Raw genomic sequence first — 17,079 nt, 5'->3', positions numbered from 1 at the left:
TTTTTAGATTTCCAAAAGGCGTTTGATAAGGTGCCTCACAAAAGGTTGCTGCAGAAGGTTAGGGTGCACGGAGTTGGGGGTAAGGTGTTAGCGTGGATAGAGGATTGGTTGTCTAATAGGAAGCAGAGAGTTGGTATCAATGGGTGCTATTCTGGTTGGCAGTTGGTGACTAGTGGAGTGCCGCAGGGATCGGTGCTGGGGCCTCAGCTATTTACCATTTATATAGATGATCTGGAGGAGGGGGCTGAGTGTAGGGTAACGAAATTTGCTGATGACACAAAGATGAGTGGAAAAGCAAATTGTGTGGAGGGTGTGGAAAGTCTGCAGAGGGATCTGGATAGGCTGAGTGAGTGGACGAGGACCTGGCAGATGGAGTATAATGTTGGCAAGTGTGAGGTTATCCACTTTGGCAGAAATAATAGTAGGAGGGATTATTATTTAAAAGGCGAAAAGCTGCAGCATGCTACGGTGCAGAGGGACCTGGGGGTCCTTGTGCACGAGTCGCAAAAACCCAGTCTGCAGGTGCAGCAGGTGATCAAGAAGGCGAATGGGATGCTGGCCTTTATAGCGAGGGGGATAGAATATAAAAGCAGGGAGGTCTTGCTGCAGCTGTACAGGGCACTGGTGAGGCCGCAGCTGGAGTACTGTGTGCAGTTTTGGTCGCCGCACTTGCACAAGGATATATTGGCCTTGGAGGGAGTGCAGAGGAGGTTCACTAGGCTGATACCGGAGATGAGGGGGTTAGACTATGAAGGGAGATTGAATAGACTGGGTCTGTACTCGTTAGAGTTTAGAAGGATGAGGGGGGATCTTATAGAGACGTATAAGATAATGAAGGGGATGGATAGGGTAGAGGTAGAGAGATTCTTCCTGCTCAGAAAGGACAGCAGGACTACAGGGCACAGCCTCGAGATAAGGGGGGAGCAGTTTAGATCGGAGTTGAGGAGGAACTTCTTCACTCAAAGGGTGGTGAATCTCTGGAATTCTCTGCCCGTTGAAGTGGTGGAGGCTGCCTCGCTGAATATATTTAAGTCACGGGTAGATAGGTTTCTGATAGACAGGGGAATTAAGGGTTATGGGGAGAGAGCGGGAAAGTGGAACTGATCCACTTCAGATCAGCCATGATCTTATTGAATGGCGGGGCAGGCTCGAAGGGCTAGATGGCCTACTCCTGCTCCTATTTCTTATGTTCTTATGTCCCCTTCCCTCTCCCTCCTGTGCCTCTTTCTCTCTCTTTCCCTCTCTCTCCCTCTCCCTCTCCTTTTCCCTCTCGCTGTCTCTCCGTCCTCTCTACCCGATAATCTTTTCTCACTTGTGTCCTACTCAGTAGATTCTAGCTTCCTCGTTGGACAGAATATCACAAGAGAATGAAATGAGTTATTTTTCTCAGTGATGGATGTGGGAATAAGTGGAAGAGTTTAACGCGGTGAGGAGGTTTGTCTCGATCTGAGCAGGAGTGAGTGTTTAAACCTGATTGTTCCGAGCAGTAGGTGTGTATTTATTGATGTGCATTTGGGTGTGTCCGTGTGTTCATGTTTTGACAAAGTACCACATGGTAGGTTGTTGCATAAGGTTAAATCTCACAGGATCCAGGGTGAGGGTATCTAAATGGAGACAAAATTAGCTTGATGACAGCAGCCAGAGTGGTTATAGAGGGTTGTTTTTCAAACTGGAGGCCTGTGACCAGTGGTGTGCCTCAGGGATAAATGCTGGGTCCATTGTTATTTGTCATTTATATTAATGATTTGGATAAGAATATAGGGGGCATGGTTAGTAAGTTTGCAAATGACACTAAGATTGGTGGCATAGTGGACAGTGAAGAAAGTTATCTCCAATTGCAGCAGGATCTTGATCAATTGGGCCGGTGGGCTGACAAATGGCAGATGCAGTTTAATTTAGATAAATGCGAGGTGATGTATTTTGGTCGATTGAACCAGGGCAGGACTTACTCAGTTAATGGTAGGGTATTGGGGAGAGTTACAGAACAAAGAGATCTAGGAGTACATGTTCATAGCTCCTTGAAAGTGGAGTCACAGGTGGACAGAGTGGCGAAGAAGGCAGTCGGCATGCTTGGTTTCATCGGTCAGAACATTGAATACAGGAGTTGGGACGTCTTGTTGAAGTTGTACAAGACATTGGTAAGGCCATACTTGGAATACTGTGTGCAGTTCTGGTCACCCTATTATAGAAAGGATATTATTAAACTAGAAAGAGTGCAGAAAAGATTTACTAGGATGCTACTGGGACTTGATGGATTGAGTTATAAGGAGAGGCTGGATAGACTGGGACTTTTTTCTCTGGAGCGTAGGAGGCTGAGGGGTGATCTTATAGAGGTCTATAAAATAATGAGGGGCACAGATCAGTGAGATAGTCAATATCTTTTCCCCAAAGGTAGGGGAGTCTAAAACTAGAGGGCGTGGGTTTAAGGTGAGAGGGGAGAGATACAAAAGGGTCCAGAGGGGCAATTTTTTCACACAGAGGGTGGTGAGTGTCTGGAACAAACTGCCAGAGGCAGAAGTAGAGGCAGGTACAATTTTGTCTTTTTAAAGCATTTAGACAGTTACATGGGTACGATGGGTATAGAGGGATAGGGGCCAAATGTGGGTAATTGGGACTAGCTCAGGGGTTTAAAGAAAAGGGCAGCATGGACAAGTTGGGCTGAAGGGCCTGTTTCTGCTGTAAACCTCTCTGACTCTATATCAATGTGATGTTTAAATGCAGTGTGCAGGGTACAGGTTGTGTCACGCCGGGTGTGAGGCCCAGTGTTCTCTCTCTCCCGGTTCCCGCGCTGATCTATTTTGCGTTCTCTCACAGCTGCGTGTGGGGGGTATGTGACCAAACTGAACGGCACCCTGAGCAGCCCGGGCTGGCCCACCCAGTACCCCACCAACAAGAACTGTGTCTGGCAACTGGTCGCCCCGGCTCAGTATCGAATCTCACTGCAGTTTGAGGCCTTCGAGCTGGAGGGAAATGATGTGAGTAACGATTAGTCACACACACACCCTCACACACACCCTCACACACACATACCCTCACACACACCCAACACACCCTCACATACCCTCACACACACCCTCATAGACACACACATACCTTCACATACACACACACACACCCCCTCACACATACCCTCACACACCCACACCCTCTCACACACACACACACACACACGCACCCTCACGCATTCACGCTCACACCTAGAATATTAGAATCCCTACTGTGCAGAAGGAGGCCATTTGGCCCACCATAATCCCATGTATTTATCCTGCTAGTCCCCCTGACACTAAGGGGCAATTTACCGTGACAAATCCCCCTAACCAGCATGTCTTTCGGATTGTGGGAGGAAACTGGAGCACTCGGCAGAAACTCATGCAGACATGAGGAGAACATGCAAACTTCACACAGACAGAGACCCGAGCCGGGAATCGAACCCAGGTCCCTGGCGCTATGAGGCAGCAGCGCTAACCACTGTGCCACCAGATGGAGAGGAGAGAGTCAGACAGTCACCATCACTAACCCCCATTTAACTGACAGCAGAAACAGGAGGTGATCTCGGTGAGCGGTGATCACTGGGGTGGCACAGTAGTTAGTGCTGCTGCCTCACAGCGCCAGTGACCCGGGTTCAATTCCCGGCTTGGGTCACTGTGCGGAGTTCGCACATTCTCCCCGTGACTGCGTGGGTTTCCTCCGTGCGCTCTGGTTTCCTCCCACAGTCCAAAAGGTGTGCTGGTTAGGGTGCATTGACCCGGACAGGTGTTGGAGTTTGGCGACTAGGGGATTTTTGTATTAACTTCATTGCAGTGTTAATGTAAGCCCACTTGTGACACTAACAAATAAATTTCAAAGTGAATCGGGGTTTTCCGCACACAATAAAACATTTCGCTTCAGTGAATGGAGGAACAGGGCGGATCTGAGTATGAACCATATCCCGGGATTTGACCCAGTTTGTGCTGAATCCAGAATTCAAAAGAGAAAAGGCCGGAAAATCTCAGCAGCAGAGAAGAGAGTCCAGAGAACGGATTAAACTCCCTGAGGAGAATGAGCCGAAAGGATCATCGAGACTCGAAACATCAGCTCTCTCCTGTCCTGCTGAGATTTTCCAGACTTTTCCCTCTCAGTCTCACATCCCAGCATCCGCAGTAGTTTACTTCTATCCATAGATTATCTGCGCTGAATCCAGATTGACTGAGAGTGGGGGTACAGTGTGTAGATACTGAGGGGGGAGTGGGGGTACAGTGTGTAGATACTGAGGGAGGGATCGGGGTGCGGTGTAGATACTGAGGGAGGGATCGGGGTGCGGTGCGGATACTGAGGGAGGGATCGGGGTGCGGTGTGGATACTGAGGGAGGGATCGGGGTGCGGTGCAGATACTGAGGGAGGGATCGGGGTGCGGTGCGGATACTGAGGGGGGATCGGGGTGCGGTGCGGATACTGAGGGAGGGATCGGGGTGCGGTGTGGATACTGAGGGGGGATCGGGGTGCGGTGTGGATACTGAGGGAGGGATCGGGGTGCGGTGCAGATACTGAGGGGGGATCGGGGTGCGGTGCGGATACTGAGGGGGGGATCGGGGTGCGGTGCGGATACTGAGGGAGGGATCGGGGTGCGGTGCGGATACTGAGGGGGGGATCAGGGTGCGGTGCGGATACTGAGGGGGGATCGGGGTGCGGTGCGGATACTGAGGGGGGATCGGGGTGCGGTGCGGATACTGAGGGAGGGATCGGGGTGCGGTGCGGATACTGAGGGGGGATCGGGGTGCGGTGTGGATACTGAGGGGGGGATCGGGGTGCGGTGCGGATACTGAGGGAGGGATCGGGGTGCGGTGCGGATACTGAGGGGGGGATCAGGGTGCGGTGCGGATACTGAGGGGGGGATCGGGGTGCGGTGCGGATACTGAGGGGGGATCGGGGTGCGGTGTGGATACTGAGGGGGGGATCAGGGTGCGGTGCGGATACTGAGGGGGGGATCGGGGTGCGGTGCGGATACTGAGGGGGGATCGGGGTGCGGTGCGGATACTGAGGGAGGGATCGGGGTGCGGTGTGGATACTGAGGGGGGAATGGGGTGCGGTGCAGATACTGAGGGAGGGGATCGGGGTGCGGTGCGGATACTGAGGGGGGAGTGGGGTGCGGTGCAGATACTGAGGGAGGGGATCGGGGTGCGGTGTGGATACTGAGGGGGGGATCGGGGTGCGGTGCGGATACTGAGGGGGGGATCGGGGTGCGGTGTGGATACTGAGGGGGGAGTGGGGTGCGGTGCAGATACTGAGGGAGGGGATCGGGGTGCGGTGTGGATACTGAGGGGGGGATCGGGGTGCGGTGTGGATACTGAGGGGGGGATCGGGGTGCGGTGCAGATACTGAGGGGGGGATCGGGGTGCGGTGTGGATACTGAGGGAGGGATCGGGGTGCGGTGTGGATACTGAGGGGGGATCGGGGTGCGGTGTGGATACTGAGGGGGGGATCGGGGTGCGGTGCAGATACTGAGGGGGGGATCGGGGTGCGGTGCGGATACTGAGGGGGGGATCGGGGTGCGGTGCAGATACTGAGGGGGGGATCGGGGTGCGGTGCGGATACTGAGGGGGGGATCGGGGTGCGGTGCGGATACTGAGGGGGGGATCGGGGTGCGGTGCGGATACTGAGGGGGGATCGGGGTGCGGTGCGGATACTGAGGGGGGATTGGGGTGCGGTGCGGATACTGAGGGGGGGATCGGGGTGCGGTGCGGATACTGAGGGGGGGATCGTGGTGCGGTGCGGATACTGAGGGGGGGATCGGGGTGCGGTGTGGATACTGAGGGAGGGATCGGGGTGCGGTGCGGATACTGAGGGAGGGATCGGGGTGCGGTGCGGATACTGAGGGGGGGATCGGGGTGCGGTGCGGATACTGAGGGGGGGATCGTGGTGCGGTGCGGATACTGAGGGGGGGATCGGGGTGCGGTGCGGATACTGAGGGGGGGATCGGGGTGCGGTGCGGATACTGAGGGGGGGATCGTGGTGCGGTGCGGATACTGAGGGGGGGATCGGGGTGCGGTGTGGATACTGAGGGAGGGATCGGGGTGCGGTGCGGATACTGAGGGAGGGATCGGGGTGCGGTGCGGATACTGAGGGAGGAGTGTTTGATTTTTCAGGTCTGTAAGTATGATTATGTGGAGGTTCACAGCGGCCTTTCCTCAGAGTCCAAACTCCACGGTAGGTTCTGCGGATCGGAGAAACCGGATATCATCACCTCACAGTTCAACAACATGAGGATCGAGTTCAAATCTGACAACACCGTCAGCAAGAAAGGATTCAAAGGCCAATTCTTCTCTGGTAAGCCCATCACCGTAGCAACGGGGGTTGGACCAAGCAGGGGGCACCCACCCTAGGGTGGAGCAAGAGTAGCACCAACCCCATTTGTGGTGAAGGAGCTCTCTTAACAACCCATTGCCCATCTCTGGGGGGACACTGGGCACCTCAACAACAACAAAGACTCAATTATTGTTGGACCTACTCTCTCGGGGGTGGTAGTATAGGCGTCCAGGATCTGCCTGAAACCCCTGCGGCCTTATTCCTGAAATTGCCGGGAATGTGCTCACGTCTCCATGCCAACCACTCAATGGTCTTTCCGAGGACCAGTTGCGGGGTCTTTCTCTCTCTCTCTCTCAGAGCAGCCCGTTGGAACACCGCCAGCCCCCATCGCTGATACCACGGCGTTCCCTGCCCATTATCCTCTCCCACTGATCCCCCCGACCTGGACAAGGCCCCAGTGCTCACACCCGGCCTCCAGCGGGTTTACCTGAGGTACACTGTTACAGTCTCAGCCTGGCATCAATTGGAAATGTGGCCCTGTGGTGAAGCTTTGGCCACTTCCTATTCAGTTTTGGGATGTGGGCTGGCCAGTATTTATTGCCCATCCCTAATTGCCCTTTTGAGGAGGTGGTGGTGAGCTGCCTTCTTAAATCGCTGCGCTCCCTGAGGTGTAGGTACTCCCACTGTGCTGTTAGGGAGGGAGTTCCAGGATTTTGACCCAGTGACAGTGCAGGAACGGCCAATATATTTCCACGTCAGGATGGTGAGTGGCTCAGAGGGGAACCTCAGGTGGTGGAATTCCCATTCACCCTGACCCGGTCACTGCCCCTCACCCTGACCCATCTGCTGCCCTTGTCCTTCTGGATGGAAGTGGTCATGGATTTGGAAGGTGCTGCCTAAGGAATCTTGTAGTTGGTACACACGGCTGCCACTGTGCATTCGTGATGGAGGGAGTGAATGTTTGTCGAAGTGACAGCAATCAACTGGGCTGCTTTGTCCTGGATAATAGAATTCAGAGGTCATAGTAACCCTTCAGTGCACAAGGAGGCCATTCAGCCCATCGAATCTGTGCCAATTCTCCAAAAGAACATCTTACCCAGGCCCACTTCCCCGCCCAATTCCTGTAACTCCACACATTTACCATGGCCAATCCACCGAACCAGCACATCTTTGGACTCTGGGAGGAAACTCAAGCACCAGAGAAAACCCACGCAGACATGGGGAGAACACGCGCAGACAGTGACCCAAGCCGGAATGGAACCCAGGTCCCTGGCACTGTGAGACAGCAGTGCTAACCCACTGTGCCAAGCTTCTTGGGTGTTGTTAGAGCTGCATTCATCCAGGCCAGTGTAGAGTGTCCCATCACACTCCTGAACTGTGGGCTGAGACACGGAGAGTCTATGGAGGAATGACTGAAATGCTGAGATTGTACTGGTCAACCTGAACATGGTGTCTGGGTCAGGGTGAGGGGCAGTGACCGGGTCAGGGTGAGGGGCAGTGACCAGGTCAGGGTGAGGGACAGTGACCGAGTCAGGGTGAGGGGCAGTGACCGGGTCAGGGTGAGGGACAGTGAGTGGGTCAGGGTGAGGGACAGTGAGTGGGTCAGGGTGAGGGACAGTGACCGGGTCAGGGTGAGGGGCAGTGACCGGGTCAGGGTGAGGGGCAGTGACCGGGTCAGGGTGAGGGGCAGTGAGTGGGTCAGGGTGAGGGGCAGTGACCGGGTCAGGGTGAGGGTCAGTGACCGGGTCAGGGTGAGGGACAGTGAGTGGGTCAGGGTGAGGGACAGTGACCGGGTCAGGGTGAGGGACAGTGACCGGGTCAGGGTGAGGGGCAGTGACCAGGTCAGGGTGAGGGGCAGTGAGTGGGTCAGGGTGAGGGACAGTGAGTGGGTCAGGGTGAGGGGCAGTGACCGGGTCAGGGTGAGGGACAGTGAGTGGGTCAGGGTGAGGGGCAGTGACCGGGTCAGGGTGAGGGGCAGTGACCGGGTCAGGGTGAGGGGCAGTGACCGGGTCAGGGTGAGGGACAGTGACCGGGTCAGGGTGAGGGGCAGTGACCGGGTCAGGGTGAGGGACAGTGACCGGGTCAGGGTGAGGGACAGTGAGTGGGTCAGGGTGAGGGACAGTGACCGGGTCAGGGTGAGGGACAGTGAGTGGGTCAGGGTGAGGGACAGTGAGTGGGTCAGGGTGAGGGACAGTGAGTGGGTCAGGGTGAGGGGCAGTGACCGGGTCAGGGTGAGGGGCAGTGACCGGGTCAGGGTGAGGGGCAGTGACCGGGTCAGGGTGAGGGACAGTGACCGGGTCAGGGTGAGGGGCAGTGAGTGGGTCAGGGTGAGGGGCAGTGAGTGGGTCAGGGTGAGGGACAGTGAGTGGGTCAGGGTGAGGGGCAGTGACCGGGTCAGGGTGAGGGGCAGTGAGTGGGTCAGGGTGAGGGACAGTGAGTGGGTCAGGGTGAGGGACAGTGACCGGGTCAGGGTGAGGGGCAGTGACCGGGTCAGGGTGAGGGACAGTGAGTGGGTCAGGGTGAGGGACAGTGAGTGGGTCAGGGTGAGGGGCAGTGAGTGGGTCAGGGTGAGGGACAGTGAGTGGGTCAGGGTGAGGGGCAGTGAGTGGGTCAGGGTGAGGGACAGTGAGTGGGTCAGGGTGAGGGGCAGTGACCGGGTCAGGGTGAGGGACAGTGAGTGGGTCAGGGTGAGGGACAGTGAGTGGGTCAGGGTGAGGGGCAGTGAGTGGGTCAGGGTGAGGGACAGTGAGTGGGTCAGGGTGAGGAGCAGTGAGTGGGTCAGGGTGAGGGACAGTGAGTGGGTCAGGGTGAGGAGCAGTGACCGGGTCAGGGTGAGGGGCAGTGACCGGGTCAGGGTGAGGGGCAGTGAGTGGGTCAGGGTGAGGGACAGTGAGTGGGTCAGGGTGAGGGACAGTGACCGGGTCAGGGTGAGGGACAGTGAGTGGGTCAGGGTGAGGGACAGTGACCGGGTCAGGGTGAGGGACAGTGACCGGGTCAGGGTGAGGGACAGTGAGTGGGTCAGGGTGAGGGACAGTGAGTGGGTCAGGGTGAGGGACAGTGACCGGGTCAGGGTGAGGGGCAGTGACCGGGTCAGGGTGAGGGGCAGTGAGTGGGTCAGGGTGAGGGGCAGTGAGTGGGTCAGGGTGAGGGACAGTGAGTGGGTCAGGGTGAGGGACAGTGACCGGGTCAGGGTGAGGGGCAGTGACCGGGTCAGGGTGAGGGGCAGTGAGTGGGTCAGGGTGAGGGGCAGTGAGTGGGTCAGGGTGAGGGACAGTGAGTGGGTCAGGGTGAGGGACAGTGAGTGGGTCAGGGTGAGGGACAGTGAGTGGGTCAGGGTGAGGGGCAGTGACCGGGTCAGGGTGAGGGACACTGAGTGGGTCAGGGTGAGGGGCAGTGACCGGGTCAGGGTGAGGGACAGTGACCGGGTCAGGGTGAGGGGCAGTGAGTGGGTCAGGGTGAGGGGCAGTGAGTGGGTCAGGGTGAGGGGCAGTGAGTGGGTCAGGGTGAGGGGCAGTGACCGGGTCAGGGTGAGGGACAGTGAGTGGGTCAGGGTGAGGGACAGTGAGTGGGTCAGGGTGAGGGACAGTGACCGGGTCAGGGTGAGGGACAGTGACCGGGTCAGGGTGAGGGACAGTGACCGGGTCAGGGTGAGGGACAGTGACCGGGTCAGGGTGAGGGACAGTGAGTGAGTGTGCATGAATCGCAAAAACCCAGCTTGCAGGTGCAGCAGGTGGTCAGGAAGGCGAATGGGATGCTGGCCTTCATAGCGAGGGGGATTGAATATAAAAGTAGGGAGGTCTTGCTGCAGCTGTATAGGGCATTGGTGAGGCCACAGCTGGAGTACTGTGTGCAGTTTTGGGCGCCGCACCTGCGCAAGGATATTTTGGCCCTGGAGGGAGTGCAGAGGAGGTTTACTAGGCTGATACCGGAGTTGAGGGGATTGAGCTATGAGGAGAGGCTGAATAAACTAGGCTTGTACTCGTTAGAGTTTAGAAGAATGAGGGGAGATCTCATTGAGACGTATAAGATGATGAATGGGATGGATAGGATAGAGGTGGAGAGACTCATCCCGCTCAGAAAGGACAGTAGGACTAGAGGGCACAGCCTCAAGATAAAGGGGAGGCGGTTTAGAACGGAGTTGAGGAGGAACTTCTTCACTCAAAGGGTGGTGAATCTCTGGAATTCTCTGCCCGTTGAAGTGGTGGAGGCTGCCTCACTAAATATTTTTAAGACGTGGGTTGATGGGTTTTTGATAAGAGAGGGGATTAAGGGTTATGGGGAGAGGGCAGGAAAGTGGAACTGAGCCACGACAGATCAGCCATGATCTTATTGAATGGCGGGGCAGGCTCGAAGGGCTAGATGGCCTACTCCTGCTCCTATTTCTTATATTCTTATGTTCTTATGTTCTTATGAGGGACAGTGAGTGGGTCAGGGTGAGGGACAGTGACCGGGTCAGAGTGAGGGACAGTGACCGGGTCAGGGTGAGGGTGAGGGACAGTCCCTCACGAGTAACGTTACAGTGAGATTCTCCCACACTATTGTCGCTGGCTCTCATTGGCCTTGCCTCTATATACCTGACTGAGTGTCGCCCCCTGGGCCTCAGTCTCAGGACTGCAGATTCTGATGTTAATAACTGACAAATTACACATGTTCATCTTCAGATAAGGACGAGTGCTCAGTGGATAATGGGAGATGTGAACACGAGTGTCTAAACACACTTGGAAGTTACGTCTGCCAGTGTCGTAATGGCTTCATGTTGCATCAGAATGGCCTGAACTGTAAAGAAGGTCAGTGTGTCCGACTCTTATCGTTCACCCAGACTCTTATCTCTCTCTGTCTCCTGAACCGTCTGTGTTCGACTCTCTCATCGTAAAGACAAGCAGGAAATCTGCTGGTTTGATGTAGGTCTTAGCGACGAGGAGAGATTGGGTAAACTGGGGTTGATCTCCCCGGAAAGAATGAGGGGAGACCTCATAGAGGTGTATAAAATTATAAGGGGTATGGATAGGGTGAACAGTGGGAAACTTTTTCCCAGGTCGGAGGAGACGATCACAACAGGTTCAGGGTGAGGGGGGTGAGGTTTAACTCAGATATCAGAGGGAGGTATTTTACACAGAGGGGGGTGGGGGCCTGGAATGCACTGCCACAGGGTGGTGGAGACGGACTCACTGGGATCGGTTAAGACTTATCCAGATAGTCACATGAGCAGACTGGGAATGGAGGGATACAAATGAATGGTCAAGTTGGACCAATGAGTGGTGCAAGCTTGGAGGGCCGAAGGGCCTGTTTCCTATGCTGTACTGTTCTTCGTTCTGTGACGAGGGGCCGGATACTCCTCTCTGCCAATGCCTGCGGCCTCACAGTTCCCCTGTACATTTCTAGAACATCATCGCATTCACATTTAATCTATTATTGTCACATAAAGTTTATTTATTAGTGTCACAAGTAGGCTTACGTTAACACTGCAATGAAGTTACTGTGAAAATCCCCTAGTCACCACACTCCGGAGTCTGTTCGGGTTACACTGAGGGATCCATCGAACCAGCACGTCTTTTAGACTGTGGGAGGAAACCGGAGCATCCGGAGGAAACCCACGCAGACACGGGGAGAATGCGCAACTTCCTCACAGACAGGGACCCGAGCTGGGAATCGAACCCCGGTCCCTGGAGCTGTGAGGCAGCAGTGCTAATTACTGTGCCACCACACCTCACTGTGTATTGAGATACAGTGAAAATATTGTTTCTCGCACACTATACAGACAAAGCATACTGTTCATAGAGTACATGGGGAGAAGGAAAGGAGAGGGTGCAAATGTCATGTTACGGTCACAGAGTGTAGGGAAAGATCAACTTAATGTGAGGAAGATCCATTCAGAAGTCTGAAAGCAGTAGGGAAGAAGCTGTTCTCGAGTCAGTTGCTCCGTGATCCCAGACTTTGGTCTGTTGAGAAGCCTTTAACCCCGGGCCACACTGTTAACACTCCCACCCACAGTCCAGGAATAAGAATAATGCAAGCTCAGCGTCATCATAACTCACTTTATTCTCTTTTACAACTCCACATACACACACCCAGTGCAACCTGTAATATAACCCTTTATATATCCCAGTGAGTACTATTAAATAATTAACATACAAATTAGATCTGAAGTGGAAGATTGCAGTTAACCCATTCCTAACATGCACTGTGAGTGTGTGTGTGTGAGTGTGTGTGTGTGTCTGTATGTGAGTGTGAGAGTGTGTGTCTAAGTGTGTGTGTGAGTGAATGTGTGAGTGAGTGTGTGTATGTGTGTGTGTGAGTGTGTGTATGTGAGTGTGAGAGTGTGTGTAAGTGTGTGTGTGTGTGTGAGTGAGTGTGTGTGAGTGTGAGAGTGTGTGAGAGCGTGTGTGAGAGTGTGTGTGTGAGTGTGTGTGTGTGAGTGAGTGTGTGTGTGTGTGTGTGAATGAGTGTGTGTATGAGTGTAAGTGTGCGTGAGTGTGTGTGAGTGTGAGAGTGTGTGAGTGTGTGTGTGTAAGTGTGTGTGTGAGTGAGTGTGTGAGTGAATGTGTGAGTGAGTGTGTGTATGTGTGTGTGTGTGTGTATGTGAGTGTGAGAGTGTGTGTGTAAGTGTGTGTGTGAGTGTGTGTGACAGCGTGTGTGAGTGTGTGTGTGAGTGTGTGTGTGTAAGTGTGTGTGTGAGTGAGTGTGTGAGTGAATGTGTGAGTGAGTGTGTGTATGTGTGTGTGTGTGTGTATGTGAGTGTGAGAGTGTGTGTGGAAGTGTGTGTGTAAGTGTGTGTGTGAGTGTGTGTGAGAGCGTGTGTGAGTGTGTGTGTGAGTGTGTGTGTGTGAGTGAGTGTGTGAGTGAATGTGTGAGTGAGTGTGTGTAAGTGTGCATGAGTGTGTGTGTGTGTGTGTGTGTGTGTAAGTGTGTGTGTGAGTGTGTGTGTGTGAGACTGTGTGTGAGACTGTGTGAGAGTGTGTGTGGGAGTGTGAGTGAGTGTGTGTAAGTGTGCGTGAGTGTGTGTGTGTGTGTGTGTGTAAGTGTGTGTGTGAGTGAGTGTGTGTGTGAGACTGTGTGTGAGACTGTGTGAGAGTGTGTGTGGGAGTGTGAGTGTGTGTGTGTGTGTGTGAGAGTGTGAGTGTGTGTGTGAGTGAGTGTGTGTGCGTGTGAGTGAGTGTGTGTGTGTGAGAGTGTGAGTGTGTGTGTGAGTGAGTGTGTGTGCGTGTGAGTGAGTGTGTGTGTGTGTGAGAGTGTGAGTGTGTGTGTGAGTGAGTGTGTGTGTAAGTGTGTGTGTGAGTGAGTGTGTGTGTGAGACTGTGTGTGAGACTGTGTGAGAGTGTGTGTGGGAGTGTGAGTGTGTGTGTGAGTGAGTGTGTGTGCGTGTGAGTGAGTGTGTGTGTGTGTGAGAGTGTGAGTGTGTGTGTGAGTGAGTGTGTGTGCGTGTGAGTGAGTGAGTGTGTGTGTGAGTGAGTGTGTGTGCATGTGAGTGAGTGAGTGTGTGTGTGAGTGAGTGTGTGTGTGTGTGAGTGAGTGTGTGTGCGTGTGAGTGAGTGAGTGTGTGTGTGAGTGAGTGTGTGTGTGTGTGAGAGTGTGTGTGTGTGTGTGTGTGTGAGTGAGCGTGTGTGTGAGTGTGTGTCAGAGTGTGTGAGTGAGTGTGTGTGTGTGAGTGAGGGGGTGTGTGAGTGAGGGGGTGTGTGAGGGGGTGTGTGAGTGTGTGTGTGAGGGAGTGTATCGTTGACACTCTGCTGAGGAGTTTGGGAGGTAGGAGAGATTGCTGATCGCACAGTGACAGGAAACTGTCCGTCTCACTCTGCTGTGCTCGATTGTTGAAGTTCTGGATTGCATTTAGATAGCGCCTGTATGATTTTCATCCAAACCCTTGTACTGTTTCCCTTACAGCCGGCTGTGAGCACAAAATAAACAGCGTGGAGGGAATGATCACCAGCCCAAACTGGCCCCACAAGTACCCCAGTCGCAAGGAGTGTACCTGGCTCATCTCTACCACCTCTGGACACAGAGTCAAGCTGGTAAGTGGCTCCAGTTGATGCTGAACTGCCTTTCAACTCCGGATGTGAATTAGAGAGAAGGCCTTTATAAAATTAATTCAGGGTATATCTGTATCAGTGCCCACCCCTAATTGCCCCTTGAGAAGGTGGTGGTGAACTGCCTTCTTGAACTGCTGCGGTCCCTGAGGTGTAAGTACACCCACAGTGCTGTTAGGGAGGGAGTTCCCGGATTTTGACTCAGTGATAGTGAAGGAACAGCGATATGTTTCCAAGTCGGAATGGTGAGTGACTCGGAGGGGAACCTCCAGCTGGTGGTGTTCCCAGGTATCTGCTGCCCTTTCTTCTAGGTGGAAGTGGTCATGAAGGAGTACAATATCAAGGGTAGGAGTCTTAGCTGTGTTGAGGAGCAGAAGGATCTTGGGGTCCGGGTCCATAGGACTCTTAAATCGGCCTCGCAGGTGGAGGATGTGGTCAAGAAGGCATATGGTGTACTGGCCTTCATTAATCGAGGGATTGAGTTTAGGAGTCGGGAGATAATGCTGCAACTTTATAAGACCCTTGTCTGACCCCACTTGGAGTACTGTGCGCAGTTCTGTTCGCCTCACTACAGGAAGGATGTGGAAGCTATTGAGAGGGTGCAGAGGAGATTTACAAGGATGTTGCCTGGATTGGGAGGCATGCCTTATGAGGATAGGTTGAGAGAGCTGGGACTCTTCTCCCTGGAGAGACGAAGGTTGAGAGGTGACCTGATAGAGGTTTATAAAATGTTGAGAGGAATAGATAGGGTGGATTCTCGGAGGCTATTTCCCAGGGCTGAAATGGTCGCTACGAGAGGACACAGGTTTAAGGTGCTGGGGAGCAGGTACAGAGGAGATGTCAGGGGGTAAGTTTTTCACTCAGAGGGTGGTGAGTGAGTGGAATCGGCTGCCATTGGTGATGGTGGAGGCGAACTCGCTGGGGTCTTTTAAGAGACTCCTGGATGAGTATATGGGATTTAATGGGATTGGGAGTTACAGATAGTTCTATGGCCTGGTAGGTATGGATATGACCGGCGCAACTTGTGGGCTGAAGGGCCTGTTTGTGCTGTAGTGTTCTATGTTCTATGTGTTTGGAAGGTGCTGTCTGAGGAACCTCGGTGAGTCTCTGGAGTGCATCTGGTTTTGTTTAACTCGATTCAATGTTTTGCATTTAAATAGCACCTTTCACAACTTCAGGGTGACCCAAAATGCTTTGCAGCCAACTAGGTTGTTAATTGGAGACACATTGGCCTGGATCTCTGCTCCCCTTCTGCGGTGACGGAGCGGAAAACCTCGCGAGAGGCTGAAACTGTGGGTTATGCCAGTAGGGATCACATCAAGATCCTTTCCCACTGCCCTCCCCTCCTCCCTCCACCATTCCCCGCCAGTGACACGAACGGGAATTCTGATATTGAACATTGGGAATGCCGCTGTGATAAATTTGACTCTAACTGTCTGTGTGGAGTCTGCACATTCTCCTCGTGTCTGCGTGGGTTTCCTCTGGTTTCCTCCCAAAGATCGGGGCATTAGCAGGGTAAATACATGGGGTTATGGGGATTGCGATTGGGTGCTCTGTCAGGGAGTCAGTACATACTCGATGGGTCGAATGGCCTCCTTGTGTGCTGTAGGGATTGTATGAAAATGGTGCAGGGTGCTGGATCGGGTGACGAAAGCTGTGTGAAACAGGCCGGCTTTGCGGACATCTTTCTCTCGCTGGATTTAACGGCTCTGTTTAATTTCAGTGAGGGTCAGTCAGCCAGCTGGAGGGGCGGGGCCTAAACCCGTCATTCCCACAGTTAACGGGGCAGCTTGTTTATGGCCAGTATTTCAGCCCATGCAATTGGTTAGGATTTGGGACCCCTCTGAGAGTGCGGTCAACACAGATTGGGTAAAAACTTTCCACAACAACACAAACCTGAAGGAGAAATTGTCTTTCTGGAATAGAGTGAGAGATCGGGAGGTTGATCGAACTGCAAAAGGGCTAACACGAACCCAGTGGGCTGAATGGTCTCCTATTGTGCTGTTCTGTTCAATAAAACCTTTTTGAGAAAGTGATCCCTAATGTGGGCAATGGGGCAGCCAGTAAGTACATAGCAAGATCCCATGGTGTGATAATGACCCAATGATCTGCTTTAATGTTGATTTGGAGAGAGGGAGCTGGGCAGAGGGAGAAACCTACCCGCTCGTAAAAGGATCGCCGGTGGATGTGGTCTTTCTGGATTTTCAGAAGGCGTTTGACAAGGTACCTCACAAGAGGTTATTGCAGAAGGTCAGGGGACATGGAGTTGGGGGTAGGGTGTTAGCGTGGATAGAGGATTGGTTGTCAAATAGGAGGCAGAGAGTGGGGGTCAATGGGTGCTATTCGGATTGGCGGTTGGTGACTAGTGGGGTGCCCCAGGGGTCGGTGCTGGGGCCTCAGCTATTTACCATTTATATAGATGATCTGGAGGAGGGAACCGAGTGTATGGTGTCGAAATTTGCTGATGACACCAAGATTGGGGGAAAGGCAAATTGTGCGGAGGGTGTGGAGAGTCTGCAGAAGGATCTAGATAGGCTGGGCGAATGGGCCAGGAAATGGCAAATGGAATTTAATGTTGGCAAGTGTGAGGTGGTCCACTTTGGTAGGAAGAATGGTAGGAAGGACTATGACTTACATGGCGAAAAACTGCAGCAGGCGACGGTGCAGAGGGACCTCGGGGTCCTTGTGCATGAGTCGCAAAAACCCAGCTTGCAGGTGCAGCAGGTGGTCAGGAAGGCGAATGGGATGCTGGCCTTCATAGCGAGGGGGATTGAAT

The 17,079-nt window shown here is 53.8% G+C and overlaps 1 protein-coding gene across 2 annotated transcripts in view; it reads left to right on the top strand.

Moving 5' to 3' along the window:
* LOC145360384 (tolloid-like protein 2) overlaps positions 1-17,079 on the top strand; it is a 186,934-nt gene that overhangs the window by 155,351 nt on the left and 14,504 nt on the right. For both annotated transcript variants that reach the window (XM_080215578.1, XM_080215577.1), the window contains exons 15-18: positions 2,815-2,975; positions 6,123-6,303; positions 10,944-11,069; positions 14,161-14,288. In XM_080215578.1, coding sequence (XP_080071704.1) covers positions 2,815-2,975; positions 6,123-6,303; positions 10,944-11,069; positions 14,161-14,288 — 596 coding nt within the window. The remainder of the gene's footprint in view (positions 1-2,814; positions 2,976-6,122; positions 6,304-10,943; positions 11,070-14,160; positions 14,289-17,079) is intronic.

Source organism: Carcharhinus amblyrhynchos, chromosome 31, assembly GCF_965287045.1.
Source record: "Carcharhinus amblyrhynchos chromosome 31, sCarAmb.v2.hapA, whole genome shotgun sequence".
Lineage (NCBI taxonomy): Eukaryota > Metazoa > Chordata > Chondrichthyes > Carcharhiniformes > Carcharhinidae > Carcharhinus > Carcharhinus amblyrhynchos.
Note: the sequence above shows the minus strand (reverse complement) of the source record. Positions and strands in the feature narration are given on the sequence as shown.